At 32.9% G+C, this 16,915-nt stretch overlaps 2 protein-coding genes across 2 annotated transcripts; both read right to left on the bottom strand.

Annotated features, from left to right (window-relative positions):
• Positions 1-2,587: 2,587 nt before the first annotated feature.
• Positions 2,588-4,238, bottom strand: LOC120084598 (proline-rich protein 3-like). Its single transcript, XM_039040406.1, has 2 exons — positions 4,043-4,238; positions 2,588-2,901 (listed from the first exon to the last, which is right to left on the bottom strand). Exons 1-2 carry the CDS (start codon positions 4,236-4,238, stop codon positions 2,588-2,590), a joined length of 510 nt encoding a protein of 169 aa, XP_038896334.1.
• Positions 4,239-15,233: 10,995 nt separating this feature from the next.
• Positions 15,234-16,631, bottom strand: LOC120084597 (proline-rich protein 3-like). The gene is made up of 2 exons (XM_039040405.1): positions 16,385-16,631; positions 15,234-15,562 (listed from the first exon to the last, which is right to left on the bottom strand). Exons 1-2 carry the CDS (start codon positions 16,629-16,631, stop codon positions 15,234-15,236), a joined length of 576 nt encoding a protein of 191 aa, XP_038896333.1.
• Positions 16,632-16,915: the final 284 nt, after the last annotated feature.

The following is a 16,915-nucleotide window of genomic DNA, read 5'->3' as shown; positions in this document are numbered from 1 at the left end:
TTAGATTAAAGATTCGGAGAACATTAATGTGCTGTCCAACAGGTTGATATTGATTTCGGTAAGATTTTCGATAAGTATATGAGTATATTTTGTTTGTTGTTGGATATTGGGTTGATTCCATTGTTGCCCACAATATTTTGGTCGTTGTTGATGGTTTTACTTGAAAATTTTTGAACACTCAATGAGTTTTGACATTAGCTTAGTAATACCTATCACTTTTTTGGTGTTAGATGGAAGTGTTGGAAGGAATTGAGTTGCTGTCCAATAGGTTTCAGACTGATCTTGGCAAGGTTTTGGTAAGTTTGGAGGTTAGTATTAATAGTTCTTTGTTACCCATTGAAGTATTGGTCTAATAATTGACTTATTTTCAATTTTTGATGTTCAATTCAAAGATTTCAAGGAATTGGAGCCACTATCCAACAAAGTTAACGATGTTTGGACGTTTTGAAAGGTATTAAGGCCTTGAAACTCTTTTGGAATTATTACATAGTTGCTGGAATTGCGTTTTGTAACCATTATTATTGAACTTTTCGTAGATTGGATTACGTTGTTGTATTTTAACACTTATTTATATATTTTAAAATTTGATGTTATCGCCTTTTATTCTATTTTGCAGGTTGACTTGCTTAAACATGGCTTGCCTGACCCTTAGTTCTCGATCTTTAGACTTCAAAGCTCAATGTATAGATTAAATAATGTACTTTGTTGAGATGTTATTTATTAAACAATTTGTCACTTTTGTGTTTATTAAAAGTTGAGTTTTGTATACAAAAGCAATAGTTGAGATTTTATTTTGTGCATGTACATGTGAAAGAGAAATATTGTTGTAATTTGTGAGGAGTATTCATAGTTGAACATATGGATTTGTAATGAATATATTGAGTTGATAGATCTTAAATGTATAATGTTTATTTATTTGATGTAATTGTATTGTTGGAATACAAGGTAGAAAATGAGAATATCGATTGGGGCATTTAATTTGAAAACAAAAAGACATATACTTGACACATAAAAAACGTCAAAGAGTATAACACTATACTTAACACTCGAATAAACTTAACATACCACCAATGTCAAGTATATTATCTTACTTGACACGAAAATTGTATCAAGAAACATATTACTTGACGTTTTTTCGAAGTCAAATTATCACAATATACTTGACACTCGAATAGTTGACGCTTTTATGAGTGTCAAGTATATCCTTTACTTAACACTGAAAAACGTCAAGTAATCGAATTTCTATAGTAGTGGTCTAACTAATTGGGCTCAAGGGCCAGACCCATGGATCGGCCAAGCCCAACCCATGGATCAACCAAGGAGCTCTCTTCATTTGGAGGGGAGGATTATATATTTTCAAAGAGTCCAGAGAGAATTCTCCCAACAATCAGAAGACTCCTAGACTCCTGAAGTTGCACACGTTTTGAAGACACAAGTCTCCTGAAGATACAAGGACTTTTCCAAGACTTCAATTTCAAGTAAATCACGTGCTTTGCTTCTTCAAGTCAAGCGTCCGCAATCAACTGAGAGAGAATATGAGGATCAAGTACTAAAGATCGAACCACATCGCATCAAATTAACATCAACAATAACACCAACTCAAGTTCAACTCCACGAAACAAGTTTTTTTGGAAACCCCGTGCGAACAATGACAATTTTCCATTATTTTCTAATCGACTTCATCAATTCTAAAATTTCATTCTTTTTTCTTTTGGAAATAAATTAAAGAATGTTTAAAATATGACACTTTTGTATGGATGACTCATTCCCAGCTCCCTAAATTATTAATAATACATCCTTCAAAATAATTAAAATCTAACTTTATGTTTACATTAAAGCGCACTACCACGTTTTAAACAATATCCTGCTAAGAATGGATGATCATGTCTATCATAGCCCTAACGCAATGGTCATATCTATCGCAATCTTCATTTTTCTTACACTTTATTACGCTTGCCCCACAAATATTACAGTGGAGGGGAGAAAAATGAAAATCGTGATAGACATGGTTATTGCATTAGGACAACAATAGATATGGTCATCCCTAACATGATACTGTATTGAATGCAGTAGTGGGCTCTGACGAGGTTTTCATTTGTTTTTTGGGTAGGTCAATAATTATTTAGGGCGAGAATATGTCATCAATCCATACAAAAAACTCTAAAATGTAGATGTCGATAGAAATGAGATATCAATTAAACGAAAATGTCCATAGAAATCTCGATAAATATTTTTTAAAAAAATTATAAAGGAAAAAAATATTCAATTTAACAAATAAACATTTTACGGTTTATTAAAGGGTCAAAATCTTTATTGCTTATATTATATTCATATATTAGTGATACTTTTTTGTTTTTTTTCTTCTTGGTATGTTTCAATAATTTTTTTATAATATAATGAAACTACTCATTAATCTTTTATGTCGATGTCGAATTCATGAATACATGAAAATATAGATGGAAATTAAATTTAATCTCATTGTAACCTATGCACAGTGAAGTTGAATTTTCACAACTTTCAACTCCATCAAATTACACCTCAAATTTTGGATAATTATTACATAATTATTATATATATCTTCTGTCTTTTAACTTTGGCAAGTGAAAAGGAAAGGCCCAACAGAGAAGAGTTTCATGTTGTTATGGACCAAAAGTTTGTAAGAATGAAGAAGAGCACCAGAGACTCCATTGTTGAGGTCAGAAGGAGATTGACAGTTCTCTAATGGCGAGACCTCTAAAAAAGCTTTGCATTCCTTCAACTCCCTCTTGTCTTCTACCTCTGAAGGAGATAATGTTGCCAAGAAGTAGCCATTTGCATCACTTGAATCACTTAAAAATGTGTAAGAAGCTGCCTCATAGCCATATTCATCCACTGCTTCACATGTGATTCTTGCTAAACCTCCTACATATGAAACAAACCCTAATTAGAACTCAACATTCTTCCTGCATATCTGGCATGTCTCGTTTGATAATCACATAATTTTTTTTTAAAAAAATATATATTTTTTTTATAATATGTGAGATAGTGAATTTAAACTTCAAAAATCGAGATTGATATATAGTACAAATTTATGTCAGCTAAGTTAGGCTTATTTTTTGTTTTAAATTTTTCTTTCTTTATTTAGTTAAAAAAATTAAACTGTTTTTTCTTTTCTTTTTTTCTAGAGAAAGATACGACAAATAAGTGGGTTAGTAGGTGCATAAGGATAGCTCAACCAAATTTGACACACTCTTAACACCATCATCATATCCTAGATCAATCAAGAACAAAGGATACTGTTGGATAGCTAAAAAAGAGAGATAACAAGGGAGTGGCGAGAGGAGAGCCCCAAATGAAGAAAGTATAATTTTAAAATAAGATCTAAATTGTGTTATCCAACGAGACCTTAATTTTCAAAAGTGATAAATATGTATGTTGTATTTTTAAATGATTCAATGGTGCATTCACTTAATATATTCTCATATATTATTCAAAATGCATTAAGTGATAATCAATAAAAAAAATACTCCATGATAAGTTTATCTCAATCATCATGTAGTCAAGTGATATGTTTGACCTATACACTCATAAATATTAAAAAAATAATAATAATAAATCCAAGGTATTCGAGAAAAGTAATTTGAAATTAAAAAAAAAGTCAAATACTCTTAATGGATTAAAAAATCTCCTCGTTAAAAATTTAATCAAACCCTACTAATTCTCTTTTAATATTCATTCATATGATCATTTAGATCCCATTTGATAACCATTTATTTTTTGTTTTTATTTTTTAAAATTAAGCCTATAAACATTACTTCCTCCTCGAAAATTCTTTCTTTATTATATGGTTTTTACCAAATGGTTTAAAACACTAAGTCAGATTTTGAAAACTAAGAAAAAATAGTTTTTTAAAACTTGTTTTTGTTTTTGAAATTTGGCTAAGGATTGATCAACTGTTGTAAATTACTACAAGAAATGGGAGGATCAACTGTTGTAAATTACTATAAGAAATGAGAGAAAATAGACTTAATTTTTAAAAGTCAAAAACCAAACACTAAGTTACCTGGAAGAGGGGCAATTGTTGAGCCAAATTTATAAAGAATAATTCCTTCAATACCAATCATGGTAGAGAGAAGCCTTTCTTCCTTACCAATTTTGGGTGTCATAAGAACATAATTAGACCTACCACCATTGTCATCACCATTAGCTGAAGCAATAATGACCGAAAGTGACAAGAAAATTGCATGTATAGAAGCCATTTTCATTGGAGAGGATGAAACAGAAGAAGGAAGAATTGATTTGGGTTTGAGCCTTAGAAGCCTTAGCTTTATAAATCAAATTTGTATCTTAATATTATATAAATATATAATATGTTGCATGGTTGAGCTACATTATTGCATGTATCTACATTTTATAATGACATTTTTTATTTTTATATATTTTATGGTTGAAAACTTTATTGGATGCACGATGGGAACAAACATTATGGGACTTTAGTGGCTCAAGTGTTGAGGGCTAATGCAAATAAAATATATCAAATCCTTTTTTTTTTATTTATTATTATAAGAATTGGTAGTATTATTAAAAAAAACTTTGACGCAATTGTATAATTCTTTCTTTGAATTCATGGCCTTTGTTTGGTGCATATAATTATAAAAATAACTTTTTAAGATTTAATATAGGGCTTTTTTTAAATATAATATAATATAATATATATAACACTCATTCACTATGGGGATTTTTAAATATTTGTGTTTAGATATACTTATGGGCTTTTAATTAGTTTAGGCTCATTATTAGATAAAAGTGTTGTTATTGCGGATATAGTTCAACTACATATAAATGTGTTTGTGATCAAGAGGTCTATGATTCAAATCTCTCTATCTTTATTGTTAAAAAGAAATAAAAAGAAAAAAAAAAGGAAAATTGGAAGAAATAGCAAAATCGAAGGTACCTTTTGATTTTTGTCAAAAAAAATGAAAATAATAAGATATTTGACAAAAGCATGCTGCACACATGATATATTTTTTTTAATCCCAAAAATTCCCCTAGTATGGTCGATTAACAGTTATTTCGAAATTGCTATACTGTATATAAATTTTCAATAGAAATACAGTGTAAATGGAATCGTCTATTATGAAACTGTATATCAACTCTCAATAGAAATATCGTGTAAATGGAATCATCGGTTATAAGACACCAATCTAATAGATTCAAGAGATAAAAGTGTCGATTTTTTTCCCATTTTAAAATTTGAATTGGAGGTTTCATATCTGTTTTGATTTGGTTTAACCACTTTTTGAAAATATTTAGAATTAATCAATTTTTAATTTGTTTATCACCATTTTGATTTTAATTTATAATATATCTTTAAATTTTACATTATTTTATTGGTTTTTATTATTTTAAATTCGGATTAAATTTTTTTTATCTTGATTAGGATTTTAGGTAATATTTTATACAATTATCATCAAACAAACTATATATTTCATTTAAAATTTATCATTTTTTTGTATCTTTTAACCACCTTTTATTCATTATCATCTTATTATATTGTTATACCATTAATTTGTCTTTTTGACAAACAAATAAGTATTCGCTTTTGCAATCTTGCTATTTTTGTTATGCCTCTACAACATGTTAGGCTTCTTTCGTAGGTTTTGTGGTTGATGGTGTTATAAATACAGCGTAATTGTTGAATCTTAAATGAAAATAAAATTACGAATATAGTATAATTGTAAATATATGAGCTTCTTTCCTGATTTCTCTCCCCCAAATTACATTTAAATTTATATTTTATTATCAAATTAGATTTGATCTAATTGCTTATCTAGTTAATCACAATAAACAAAATTTTCCTGATTTTTTTCTCCAATTTATATTTAAATTTATCTTTTATTATAAAATTTGATTTTTTTCTAATTAACTTTCTATTTGTTTAAATGTTTGTTACAAATTCAATTGTATCTAAATATTTTTTTCATTTTTTTATACATATTTTTTTCATTCTTGTATACATATGGATTTTTAATTATTATTTGTGTTTAGATATATTTGTGAGCTTTAAATTAGTTTAGGTTGCTGCTAAAATGGACATTATTCAACTAACATGTAAATATGTTTGTGACCAAGAGGTCTATAGGTCAAATCTATCTACCTCTCTAGTTAAAAGAAAAATAGATAAAGTGGTAATAATACTTAATATTAATAAAGCCCACAATAGTAAGTTTTAGGTTAGAAAACATTGTCTCTACACTATAATGAAGGCAACTTAGTCTCTGAATTTTATTTTATAAGTGTTCGCATGAAATTCTAAGAGAAATTTATTTCGTGGAACTTGAACTTTGTATTTGTATTAATTTTGTGGAAAATGAGTATAATCTATAATACATAGTATTTTGATGCTTTCAAAATAAATTATAATCTTTAAGCTGGTTCATCTTCTTGAACGATCAACCCTTGGGCTTGATGATCTCCTTGAGTGATCGGCCTTTGGGCTTGTTGATCTTCTTGGATGATCGGCCTTTGGGCTTATTGATCTTCTTGGATGATCGACTCTTGGGTTTGATAATCTTCATGGACGATCGGCCTTTGGGCTTGTTGATCTTGTTGGATGATTAGTGTTTGCACAAGGCTTCCGAAAAAACTTGTTTCATGGGATTGAACTTGAGTTGATGTTGAGGTTGAGGTTGATTTGATGTGATGTGGTTCGATCTCTAGTATTTGATCCTCCGATTCTCTCTTAGTTGGGTGGATATGTTTGACTTGAAGAAAAAAAGCACCAAACGTTGTTGAAGTAGAAGTCTTGGAAGAGTGTTTGTGTCTTCAAGGGTCTTTCGTCTTCTATGAGTGCAACTTTAGGAGTCTTGGGAGTATTCTGCTTGTTGATGAATTCTCTCTAGCTCTCTGAATTTATAATTGCTTGTATCTTCAAAGGACTCTACTCTTCAGAATGCTTGTATCTTCAAATGAGTCTTCTTCAGTCTTCAAGCATGGTCAGCTTCAAGAGTCAAGGAGTCTTCTGATTGTAGAGAATTCCCTACAAACTTGTTGACCCCTCCAAATGAAGAGAGCTTCTCTATCTATAGAGTTCACAGGTGGGTTTGGCTTGGTTGATCTATGGGTTCGACCTTTGGGCCCAGTTAGTTGGACTTTGACCCAAAAAATAATATCAAATTGTGTCAAATTAATCCTATCTGATTCAACGGTCATGATAAAACCACGTGGCGTCATCGGAATTTGTTTTCAACTTCTATTCGGGACATATGTCAACTTCTAATTGAGCCCAAATTTAATGATTTGGAATTTCGTCATTAATTTAGTAAATGACGTGGCAACTTGTGATTGTTCCAAAATTTCTCATTCAACAAATGCCCTTTTCGAGATTTATGGTGGATAAATCTCGAAAAATATAAGGTTGGAATCAAAATCCAAATATATTTGTTATTGAATTTGACTTCAATTGATGTGTCAGTCAAACTATGAATTTAGTACATAAGTTTAACTTGAATTTGGGATAAAATTTTGAATATTGTCAAATTTACAAAAAAATTTGAGCTTTGTCCCAATTTAATTTGATTTGGGTTTAAGATACAATTTAGGATATGCCAAGATTTTAATAAAAGATCCATTGAGATTTTTTTTCTTATCCACAATTTATTTGAAGATAAAAAATAACTCAATGTTAGAAAACTTGAATTTGGAATAAATTTTGGAATATGATCAAATTTTAATTTGAGATTTTACCCCAATTTGATTTGGATTTAAGATAAAATTTGGGATATACCCATATTTCAATACAAGATCAATTGAGTTTTTTTTTCTTATCCGCAATTTATTTTGTGGGGGTGAATTTTAGATTTTTACCAAAACTTTATTTGGAAATAGAGATAAGAACCTAAATTTGAATGAATTTGATATAAAATTTGGAAGATGCCCAAATTTTAATTTGAAATTTTGTTCTTATTAATTTGGCTTGAGGATAAAAGTCTGGTAATTTGGTGATTTAAATTTGGGATAAAATTTGGAATTTGCCCAAATTTTAATTTAGCTTGAAGATAAAAGTAAGATTTGGTGATTTAGATTTTGGATAAATTTTGAATATGCCCAAATTTTAATTTGAGATTTTATCTTAATAATTTGGCTTAAAGATAAAAGTTTGATGATTTAGATTTGGGATAAAATTTGGAATATGCCCAAATTAAGCTTGAGGATAAAAGTCTATGATTTGGATTTGGGATAAAATTTGGAATATACCCAAATTTTAATTTGAGATTTTATCCTTAATAATTTGGCTTGAGGATAAAAGTCTGATGATTTGGATTTAGGATAAAATTTGGAATATACCCAAATTTTAATTTGAGATTTTATCCTTAATAATTTGGTTTAAGGATAAAAGTCGGATGATTTGGTGATTTAGATTTGGGATAAAATTTGGAATATGTCCAAATTTTAATTTGAGATTTTATTTACAATTTAATCTCAATGTTGAACAATTTGATTTTGAATAAAATTTGGGTGATTTTATCCACAATTTAAATTGAATAAAATTTGGAATATGTCCAAATCTTAGTTAAAGGTAAATTTAAGGACAAAATCTAATAAAATCAAATTAGATAAGGAATTTGTTTCATTTAATTTGACATTAGCATATAATCAAATTAGGAAATCTAAAAAAATCTAAAATTTTAAATCAAATCTTTATTTAATTTGGATTTCCTAATTTGTTATAGAACCTAGGGAACCTCTATTACCCTAAACCCCTTCATTATTCTCACCCCCTCCTCTTCTTCTAATCTTTCCTTTCTCTCTTTTTCCTCTTTTCTTCCAACGTTTTTTTTTTTTTTCATTCTTTCTTTTTCCACTATTTTTTTCAAAGTTTTTTTTCTCCTTTTTTTGTTTGTTGATCTTTTCTGTTTTATTTTTATTAATTTTTTTTTACTTCCTTTTTTTTTCTTCCAAGCGAAATTACACTCGAATTTTGGAGATGAAGCGAAGCCACACTTGACTTTTGGAGATGAAGCAAAGTCACACTTGACTTTTGGAGATGAAGCAAAGCCACACTTGACTTTTGGAGATGAAGCGAAGCCGCACTTGACTTGTGGAGATAAAGTCAAGTCGCCTTTATGCCAGACTTGTGGAGATGAAGTGAATCCACGCCAGACTTGTGGAGATAAAGCGAAGCCACGCCAGACTTATGGAGATAAAGCGAAGCCACGCCAGATTTTGGAGATGAAGTGAGCCACACTAGACTTTGGAGATGAAGTGAGCCACGCCAGACTTTGGAGATGAAGCGAGCCACGCCAGACTTTGGAGATGAAGCGAGTCACGCCAGAATTTGGAGATGAAACAAGCCATGCCAGACTTTGGAGATGAAGCGAGCCATGCTAGACTTTGGAGATGAAGTGAGTCATGCTTTTGAAGATGAAACGAAACCATGCCATCAGTTTGAAGATGAAGTGAACCACGCCAGACTTTAGAGATGAAGCGAAGTCGCGTCATGATTTTGTAGACGGAGACATTGAAGATGGAGTCGAGTCATGCTAACCGACCATGAATTTGAAGATGAAGTGGAGCCATGCACACCAACTTTGAACTTGAAGATGGAGTGGAGTCATGCATACTGAACTTGAAGATGGAGAGGAGCCATGCACGCCGACCTTAAACTTGAAGATGGAAGTGGATCCATGCACACCGATCTTAAACTTGAAGATGGAAGTAGAGCCATGCACACCAATCTTGGACTTGAAAATGGAAGTAGGGCCATGCATGTCAATCTTGAACTTGAAAATGGAGCAGCATCGATGGAGCCTCTGAACTTGAAGATGGAGAAGCATCGACTAGACCTTCGCATTTGAGTTTGACAAAGCATCAGCAAATCCTCCGCAATTGAGTTTGACAAAGCATCGGCGAATCCTCTACACTTAAAAGAATCGGTGAATCCACTGCATTTGGGTTTGGATTATCGACGAATCTTCCGCATTTGAGCTTGATGAAGTATCGGCGACTTCTCCGCACTTGAGCTTGAAGCATCGGCGAATCCTCCGCACTTGAGTTTGACGAAGCATCAATGAATTTGCATTGAGCTGACTTCACGACTTTGAGCATGAAGATGGCATTGCAAAGCTCTAGACTTGAGCATGAACATGAAGTATCCGATGAAACTTCTGCATTTGGAAGATGGAAGAGCATCCAAGTTTGAACTTCGAAGAGGAAGCAGAGTGCATTCCAAGTGTGTGCCTTTTATTACTATGCTAGCTTCTTACTAGAGATGAACTTCTTCAATCTGTTGTGTTGCCCACCAATAGGGATGAACAATTTTCAATCTGGAGTGTCATTCTTTTTTGGGAATGATCAACATCAATCTTGTAGTATTCATACTTAGGTGGTTATGGTACCCTTTCTGATGGACAAAATTTTAAATTTCTTTAAATTTCCTTCGTACCCTTAAAGAAAGGGATCAAATCATAACGTAGTTTAATGTTTTTTTTATTTTTTTTTAACGGGGCTGAACTTGAAGTTTCTTCAAGCTGCCTACGTACCCTTCATAATGATAGAAATCAAGTTCCGTAACGTAGTTCGTACAAAAGATTTTTTTTTTTTTTTATTAGGGGGAGAAGGGAGAGGATTCACATTTTAAGCTCATGCGAGCTAAGGACATCATGCAGTTTAGGCTCTTGCGATGAGGCGCTTCTTCATTTAAACTTCAAAAGCTCTTATTTCATCATGGTTTTGATCAACATCTTCATTTGTAGGATTTGTCAATATGATGAGTTTTGGCTTCACTATCAAGGAACCTTCTGTACTTATGTCAACAGAAAATTTCCTCTTCATGCTGAAGAGACACGACTGCGAATTTTTTCTTCATGGAATGACGTCGCCTTCAAGATTGTCATCCTTCCTTTATGTTGATTGCTTGTTGTCTTGAAACAATCAAAAGCAGATGCTGAAGGTCGATCTTTCTTTGATGTGGATATACTTAGCCTTTTGAAGGCTGAAGTTCGAGTAGAAGTAGTTGTTGGACATTGGTCTTCTTCTCCTACCGTGGCCATACTCAATCTTTGAAAGACTAAATATCGAGCACTTGAAGGCTTAATACGATCGAAAACAGAAGTTCTTTGCTTCATTTCTTCTGAGTCCTTGACTTCTTCGACAGTTATATGATTGTTGTCGACTTCCACTATGCCGACAGTGTGACATGCAATAACTTCTGATACTTTCTCTGGATGATTATTGAGAAAGCTTATTGGGAGAAATTCTGTCGAAGTTTCTGGCCATCGAAATTGAGGGAAGTTCTTGTCTTCTTTCTTAGCAGGCTTAGGCTTCCATGTCATCTTTTTGCCTTTCTTGTTATGAGTCTTGTTCCTTCTTCTATAGCTTCAATAGGAATGTGACTCTTTTTGGGTGGAGTTTGGCTGTGTTCTTTTTCGACGAGTCACAACTATCCACCCTTCGTTGTCATCTTCAACGAACTCATCTTTCTTTTTGGAATTTGTTGTTTGAATCTCTTGCTGGAACCTAACAACTATAGGCTCGAAGGCTCCAAAACTGATCAGTCTTTTTCTTTGAGCATGGGACACAGACAGTGTTGGAATACTTAAAGTCGTCGGCACTGTAGTGTGATTTGTCTGAGCTACTTCATCCAAATCTAGCTCAATCTTCTTTTCACAAGCCAACTTCAGAATTCGTTCCTTCAGCACGAAGCACCTTTCAACTGGGTGACTAATGACCCGATGATACTTATAGTAGTTAGGATCATCTACTTTTCCTATTTGTTCTGGCCGCTTACATTCCGGTAGCTGAATAAGTTGCTTCTCTAGCAGTTGCTCCAACATATCTGCCACATCAGAGTCAAGGAATGGATAAACTTTCTCTTGTCTTTCTTTAAGAGTTATACAACGCTTCTCGCCCTCATTGTGCTTTCTTTCAAATTTTGTTTGTTTTCCTTTGGAGAAAAATTTCAGCGAGGTCACATAAACGACCATAGATTCTTTTGTGGCACTATCCACGGTCTTTTCAGTGCTCTTGGATTCATTTTTGTATTTTCTCCCATCAGGGCTAGGAAATCTTTAGTTCCCCTGTTGGCGATGCTCAGCTTCATATCATGAGCATGTGTTGCCAACTCCTCCGACGTACGAGGTTTTATCCCTTGTAGGATGTACAGAAGCTTCTAGTGCATGCCTTGAGTGCAGATCTTCACTGTAGATAATTCAGTAAGTCTATCTTTACAATCCAGACTCAAAACTCTCCATCAGTTGATGTAGTCGATGACCGACTCTTCTTTCTACTGTTTTGTGTTCGTCAGCTCCATCATGCGGTGTGCCTTGTACTGTAGAAGCCGTTCAGGAACTCCCTTTCTAGTTGTTCCCAATTGTCACTAATTTCTGGCACCAAATCAGTATACCAATCGAAAGCATTTTCTTTCAAGGTACGGACGAACTGCTTGACTAGCTGGTGTCCTCTGGTTCATGCATTTTCGCAGGTTTCAATGAAGTCTGCAACATGTTGTGTTGGATTGCCCTTTCCATTGAACTGCTGGAACTTTGGAGGTTGATACCCAACTGGCATTCTCAGGTTGTCGATTCTCTTGGTGTACGGCTTGGAGTACATAAAGAAGGACTGTGATGGTCTTCCGTACTGAGCCCTTAAGGAGTTTGTAATCATATCCTGCAGTTGTTGAATTGACAGGGTGGCGACAGAGGTAGATTGTTGTGGGTGGTCTTCCTACAAGATAGTCTTTACTTTGTCATTGGCTTTCATAGCTAAAGATTGACTCGACTCAGCAATTTCTCGAGCCTGTATTTCATCTCTTAAAGCAATGATTTCATGATCTCGCTCTTCTACCGCTTTCATCAGGAGATTTATTTTTATCTCCATCTCTACCATGGTCGACTCAGTTGTTACGAATCATGACAGGCACTACATCAACATGTGATTTTTTCTCTGATAGATTAGTAGCAGAAGCATAGTTGTCGAACAAGAGATTTTCTCTGATGACAATCCCGGCTTTAGGAGATTCCATCAGTTGGTCCCAGATTTCCTCCATAATGACAGAGCTTATGTAAGTGTTGCTTATGACGGTAGCTTTGGATGTAGCTTTCTTAGGTGCCATTTGTAGATTTGTTAACTTGGATGACAAGAGAGAGATGAGAGGTAGAGAGGTCCCACTAGGCGTGCCAATTTGTTCGCACGAGATTTCAAGAGAAATTTATTTCGTGGAACTTGAACTTTGTATTTGTATTAATTTTGTGGAAAGTGAGTACAATCTCTAATACATGGTATTTTGATGCTTTCAAAATAAATTATAATCTTTAAGCTGGTGATCTTCTCGACCCTTGGGCTTGTTGATCTCCTTGAGTGATTGGCCTTTGGGCTTGTTGATTTTCTTGGATAATCAGCCTTTGAGCTTATTGATCTTCTTGGATGATCGACTTTTGGGCTTGATGATCTTCTTAGACGATCGACCTTTGGGCTTAATGATCTTCTTGGATGATCGACTTTTGGCTTGATGATCTTCTTTAGACGATCGACCTTTGGGCTTATTGATCATCTTCTTGGATGATTAGTGTTACGCACGAGGCTTTCCAGAGAACTTGTTTTCGTGAGGTTGAAACTTGAGTTGGTGTTGAGGTTGAGGTTGATTTGATGCGATGTTGGTTCGATCTTTAGGACTTCATCCCCCGATTATCTCTCGGTTGGGTGGATGTGCTTGACTTGAAGAAGAAAACACCAAACATTCATAAAGTAGAAGTCTTGGAAGAGTTTTGTGTCTTCAAGGGTCTTCTGTCTTCTAGGAGTCAGCTTTAGGAGTCTTGGAGTCTTTTGCTTGTTGATGAATTCTCTCTGGCTCTTTGAATGTAGAATTGCTTGTATCTTCAAAGGACTCCACTCTTCAGAAAACTTATATCTTCAAAGGAATTCGGTCTTCAAGCATGGTCAGCTTAAGAGTCAGGAGTCTTATGATTGTAGAGAATTCCCTACAAGCTCTCTGGAGTATAGAATCGCCACCCCTCCAAATGAGGAAGAGCTTCTCTATTTATAGAGTTCACAGGTGGGCTTGGGCTTGGACTTGGTTGATCCATGGGCTTGGCCTTTGGGCCCAATTAGTTGGACTTTGACCCAAATAATAATATCAAATTGAACCAAATTAATCCTATCTGATTCAACGGTCATGATAAAACCACATGGCGTTATCGAAATTTGTCTTTAACTTCTATTGGGATATATGTCAACTTCTAATTGAGCTCAAATTTAATGATTTGAAATTTTGTCATTAATTTAGTAAATGGCGTGGCAACTTGTGATTGTTCCAAAATTTCTCATTCAAAAATAAGGATTTAATAATCATATTTTCAATTTTCTAACCGTTTGGTATCTAAAGTATAGTATGTAACAAATGGATGGTTGTAGTTTAAAATTTATAACAAATTATCATAAAATTTTTCATTAAAATTTTAAGTATCGATAAATAAACCTATTAATCGTTGAAGTTTATATGTCAGGGAGTCAAATCATTAAGACTTGCCATGTGGTCCAATTGTTGAGGAAGAAAAAAAAAATTGGGGTTATTTCATCTATCTATTGTGTAGCCCTTCACCCAATGATTGCCATGTGATAATTTAAAAAATATATATTATTGTTGTTTTTTTTTTTTTAAAAAAAAAAAAAAAAAAAAAAAAAAAAAATTTAGTAGCAACTTAAATGTTGCTCGTTGAAGAAAATGTGTTCTTGTTTAGCTCGAACACACCAAGAGGTGAAAAGCTAAACCACTAGAAGGTGTAAGTGGCAGAACAATGCATGTAATCTTCCATGTATAAAAAACAGAGTCCCACCCTTCATATACATCATAGCAACATACGCTCTAGTCCACCTCAACATACCAGTTCGAATTAATTAAACACAATAAAAGACTAAATTGCTACCAATTATAAAATTAGTGGATTGAACCATTACAAACTAAAGTTATTACTTCCTTAAGAGTTCATACCATTTATTTATTATAATGGTTAATACAATTGTTCAAAATGAGAGAAATTTAAAGAATACACATAAATTTCTTGATAAGAATGAGAATACATAATAGCTTACATCTAACCATTTCTTCTAATTTCACACTCCATGTCCATTGAAATAACTAAATGAAACAAAACAAATAACCCGAAAAAGAAAACAAAGGGAAAAGAACAAGAAAACAACAACAAAGTTACATAAACATGAATTGAAATTGTATATAGATAAAAAAAAAAAAAAAAAAACTAAGGCACTATAGTTGGTTGTGAGGAATAGAAGAAAGATCCAAGAGAGTACAACTTCATCTTCTTGTGTGTGAGAATGCGAAAAGAACGAAAGAGAGCACCGATAACGCCATTGTTAACGTTGGTAAGGTATTTGCAGTCCTCACATGGGGAATAAGGAGGAAGGAAGGCTTTGCATTGTGTCACTTTGGCTTTGCCTTTGAGCTTGGAAGGTGACAATGTGGCTAAGAAATAGCCATGGTCATCACTTGGGAGGCTTGAGAATGAAAAAGGAGCCATTTCTTTGCCATTTTCATTCAAAGCCATACATGTGATTCTTGCTACAATACCTATGAGTAAATATTTTCAACTAATTAACAAAAGCATTCACATATTGTTTAAAAAAAAAACTATTTTTGTATGAATTTGAACTCTAATTAGACATGAAACATGAGAGATTTCTCTCGCCTTAAAAGAAAAAAGTATGTGACAAAATTATTGTTGTGCTCATGTTGGCACCTAACTATATTGTTTAGGTTTTATATATATTAATAAGCATGAAATGTAAACTATTAATAACTATTTGGTTGAAAAAAATTAAGGTTACTTCTAAAAACCAAGTTAAATTTGAAAATCTAAAAATTAGTTTAAGACTCATCTAATAGCAACTTCGTTTTTAATTTTGTGTTTTTGAAATTCATACTTGTTTTCTGTGATTTTCACATTAAAAAAAAAAAAAAAAAAAAACTTAATTCATAATCAAGTTCTAAGATAAAAACAACTATGTTCTGTTTTAGAGAAAAAAAAAACACATACGTCTTTTGATAATAGTTAAAACCATGAATATTTTAATCGTCAATTATATGATATATGTAAGTTGAGTTATACTTTTTTTATATGAAAAAAACAAATAATAATTAAATATATTTTCAAATATAGAAAAATGAACCATGATATTTATAAATATATCAAATGTTCACTGTCTATCTACGATAGATCGCGATAAATTACTATCTTTGTATAGACACAAATAATATACAGATAATAATCTATCGCAATCTATCGAGATTTAATGTAATAGAATGTGATATTTTATTATTATTTATAGATATTTTTAACAGTTTTGTTATTTAAAATAATTTTTCTAATAATTGCGGAATGAGTGAGTTTACCTTTAAGAGGATGGTATTTAGTGCCATTTTTACAAGAAACAACTCCTTCAACAGCGATGAGGAGCGACGCCGTCACTTCACCTCCATACGACGGGAGCGATTTCTCGTAGATTGGCAATCCTTCATAATCTTGGACGTCGGGAAAGTGATAGTCGTAGTCCGCCACAGAAGAAACGGCAGCAGCCGCAGCCAACAGCCACAGCAGCAGCACCGGAATTGCAGAGATCAGCTGCCTCGCGAGAGCCATATTTTCTTTATCTTTATATTATAATATTTCTGGCGCTGCTCTGGATAGTGTTATATTTCTCTGAGGGTTTTATAGAGAGAGAGAAAGGTTCAAGTTTATGAGTTGGATTTGAATAATTGCTCGCACGACGCTGGAGGGAGAATAGTACATGAATAATTAGTGCTTGTAACGTAATCATGTTATTGGATGAACATTAAATTATTTTTTATTTTCTTCTCTTTTTAATAAATCACTACTTATTTTGTTTTTGAGATTTGTGATTGTTTTCAAGGACCAATTCAATT

This window comes from Benincasa hispida, chromosome 9 (genome assembly GCF_009727055.1).
Source record: "Benincasa hispida cultivar B227 chromosome 9, ASM972705v1, whole genome shotgun sequence".
Classification (NCBI taxonomy): domain Eukaryota; kingdom Viridiplantae; phylum Streptophyta; class Magnoliopsida; order Cucurbitales; family Cucurbitaceae; genus Benincasa; species Benincasa hispida.
The sequence above is the reverse complement of the archived record's forward strand: the minus strand, read 5'-3'. Positions and strand labels throughout refer to the sequence as shown.

What these genes read in the sequence shown, in the direction of transcription:
- LOC120084597 (XM_039040405.1), bottom strand. Translation starts at nt 16,631, where the DNA reads ATGGCTCTCGCGAGGCAGCTGATCTCTGCAATTCCGGTGCTGCTGCTG. An exon ending in TAAATACCATCCTCTTAAAG is followed by an intron (nt 15,563 to 16,384) that starts GTAAACTCACTC and finishes ATTTACTCATAG; the next exon opens with GTATTGTAGCAAGAATCACA.
- LOC120084598 (XM_039040406.1), bottom strand. Translation starts at nt 4,238, where the DNA reads ATGGCTTCTATACATGCAATTTTCTTGTCACTTTCGGTCATTATTGCT. An exon ending in AACAATTGCCCCTCTTCCAG is followed by an intron (nt 2,902 to 4,042) that starts GTAACTTAGTGT and finishes TTTCATATGTAG; the next exon opens with GAGGTTTAGCAAGAATCACA.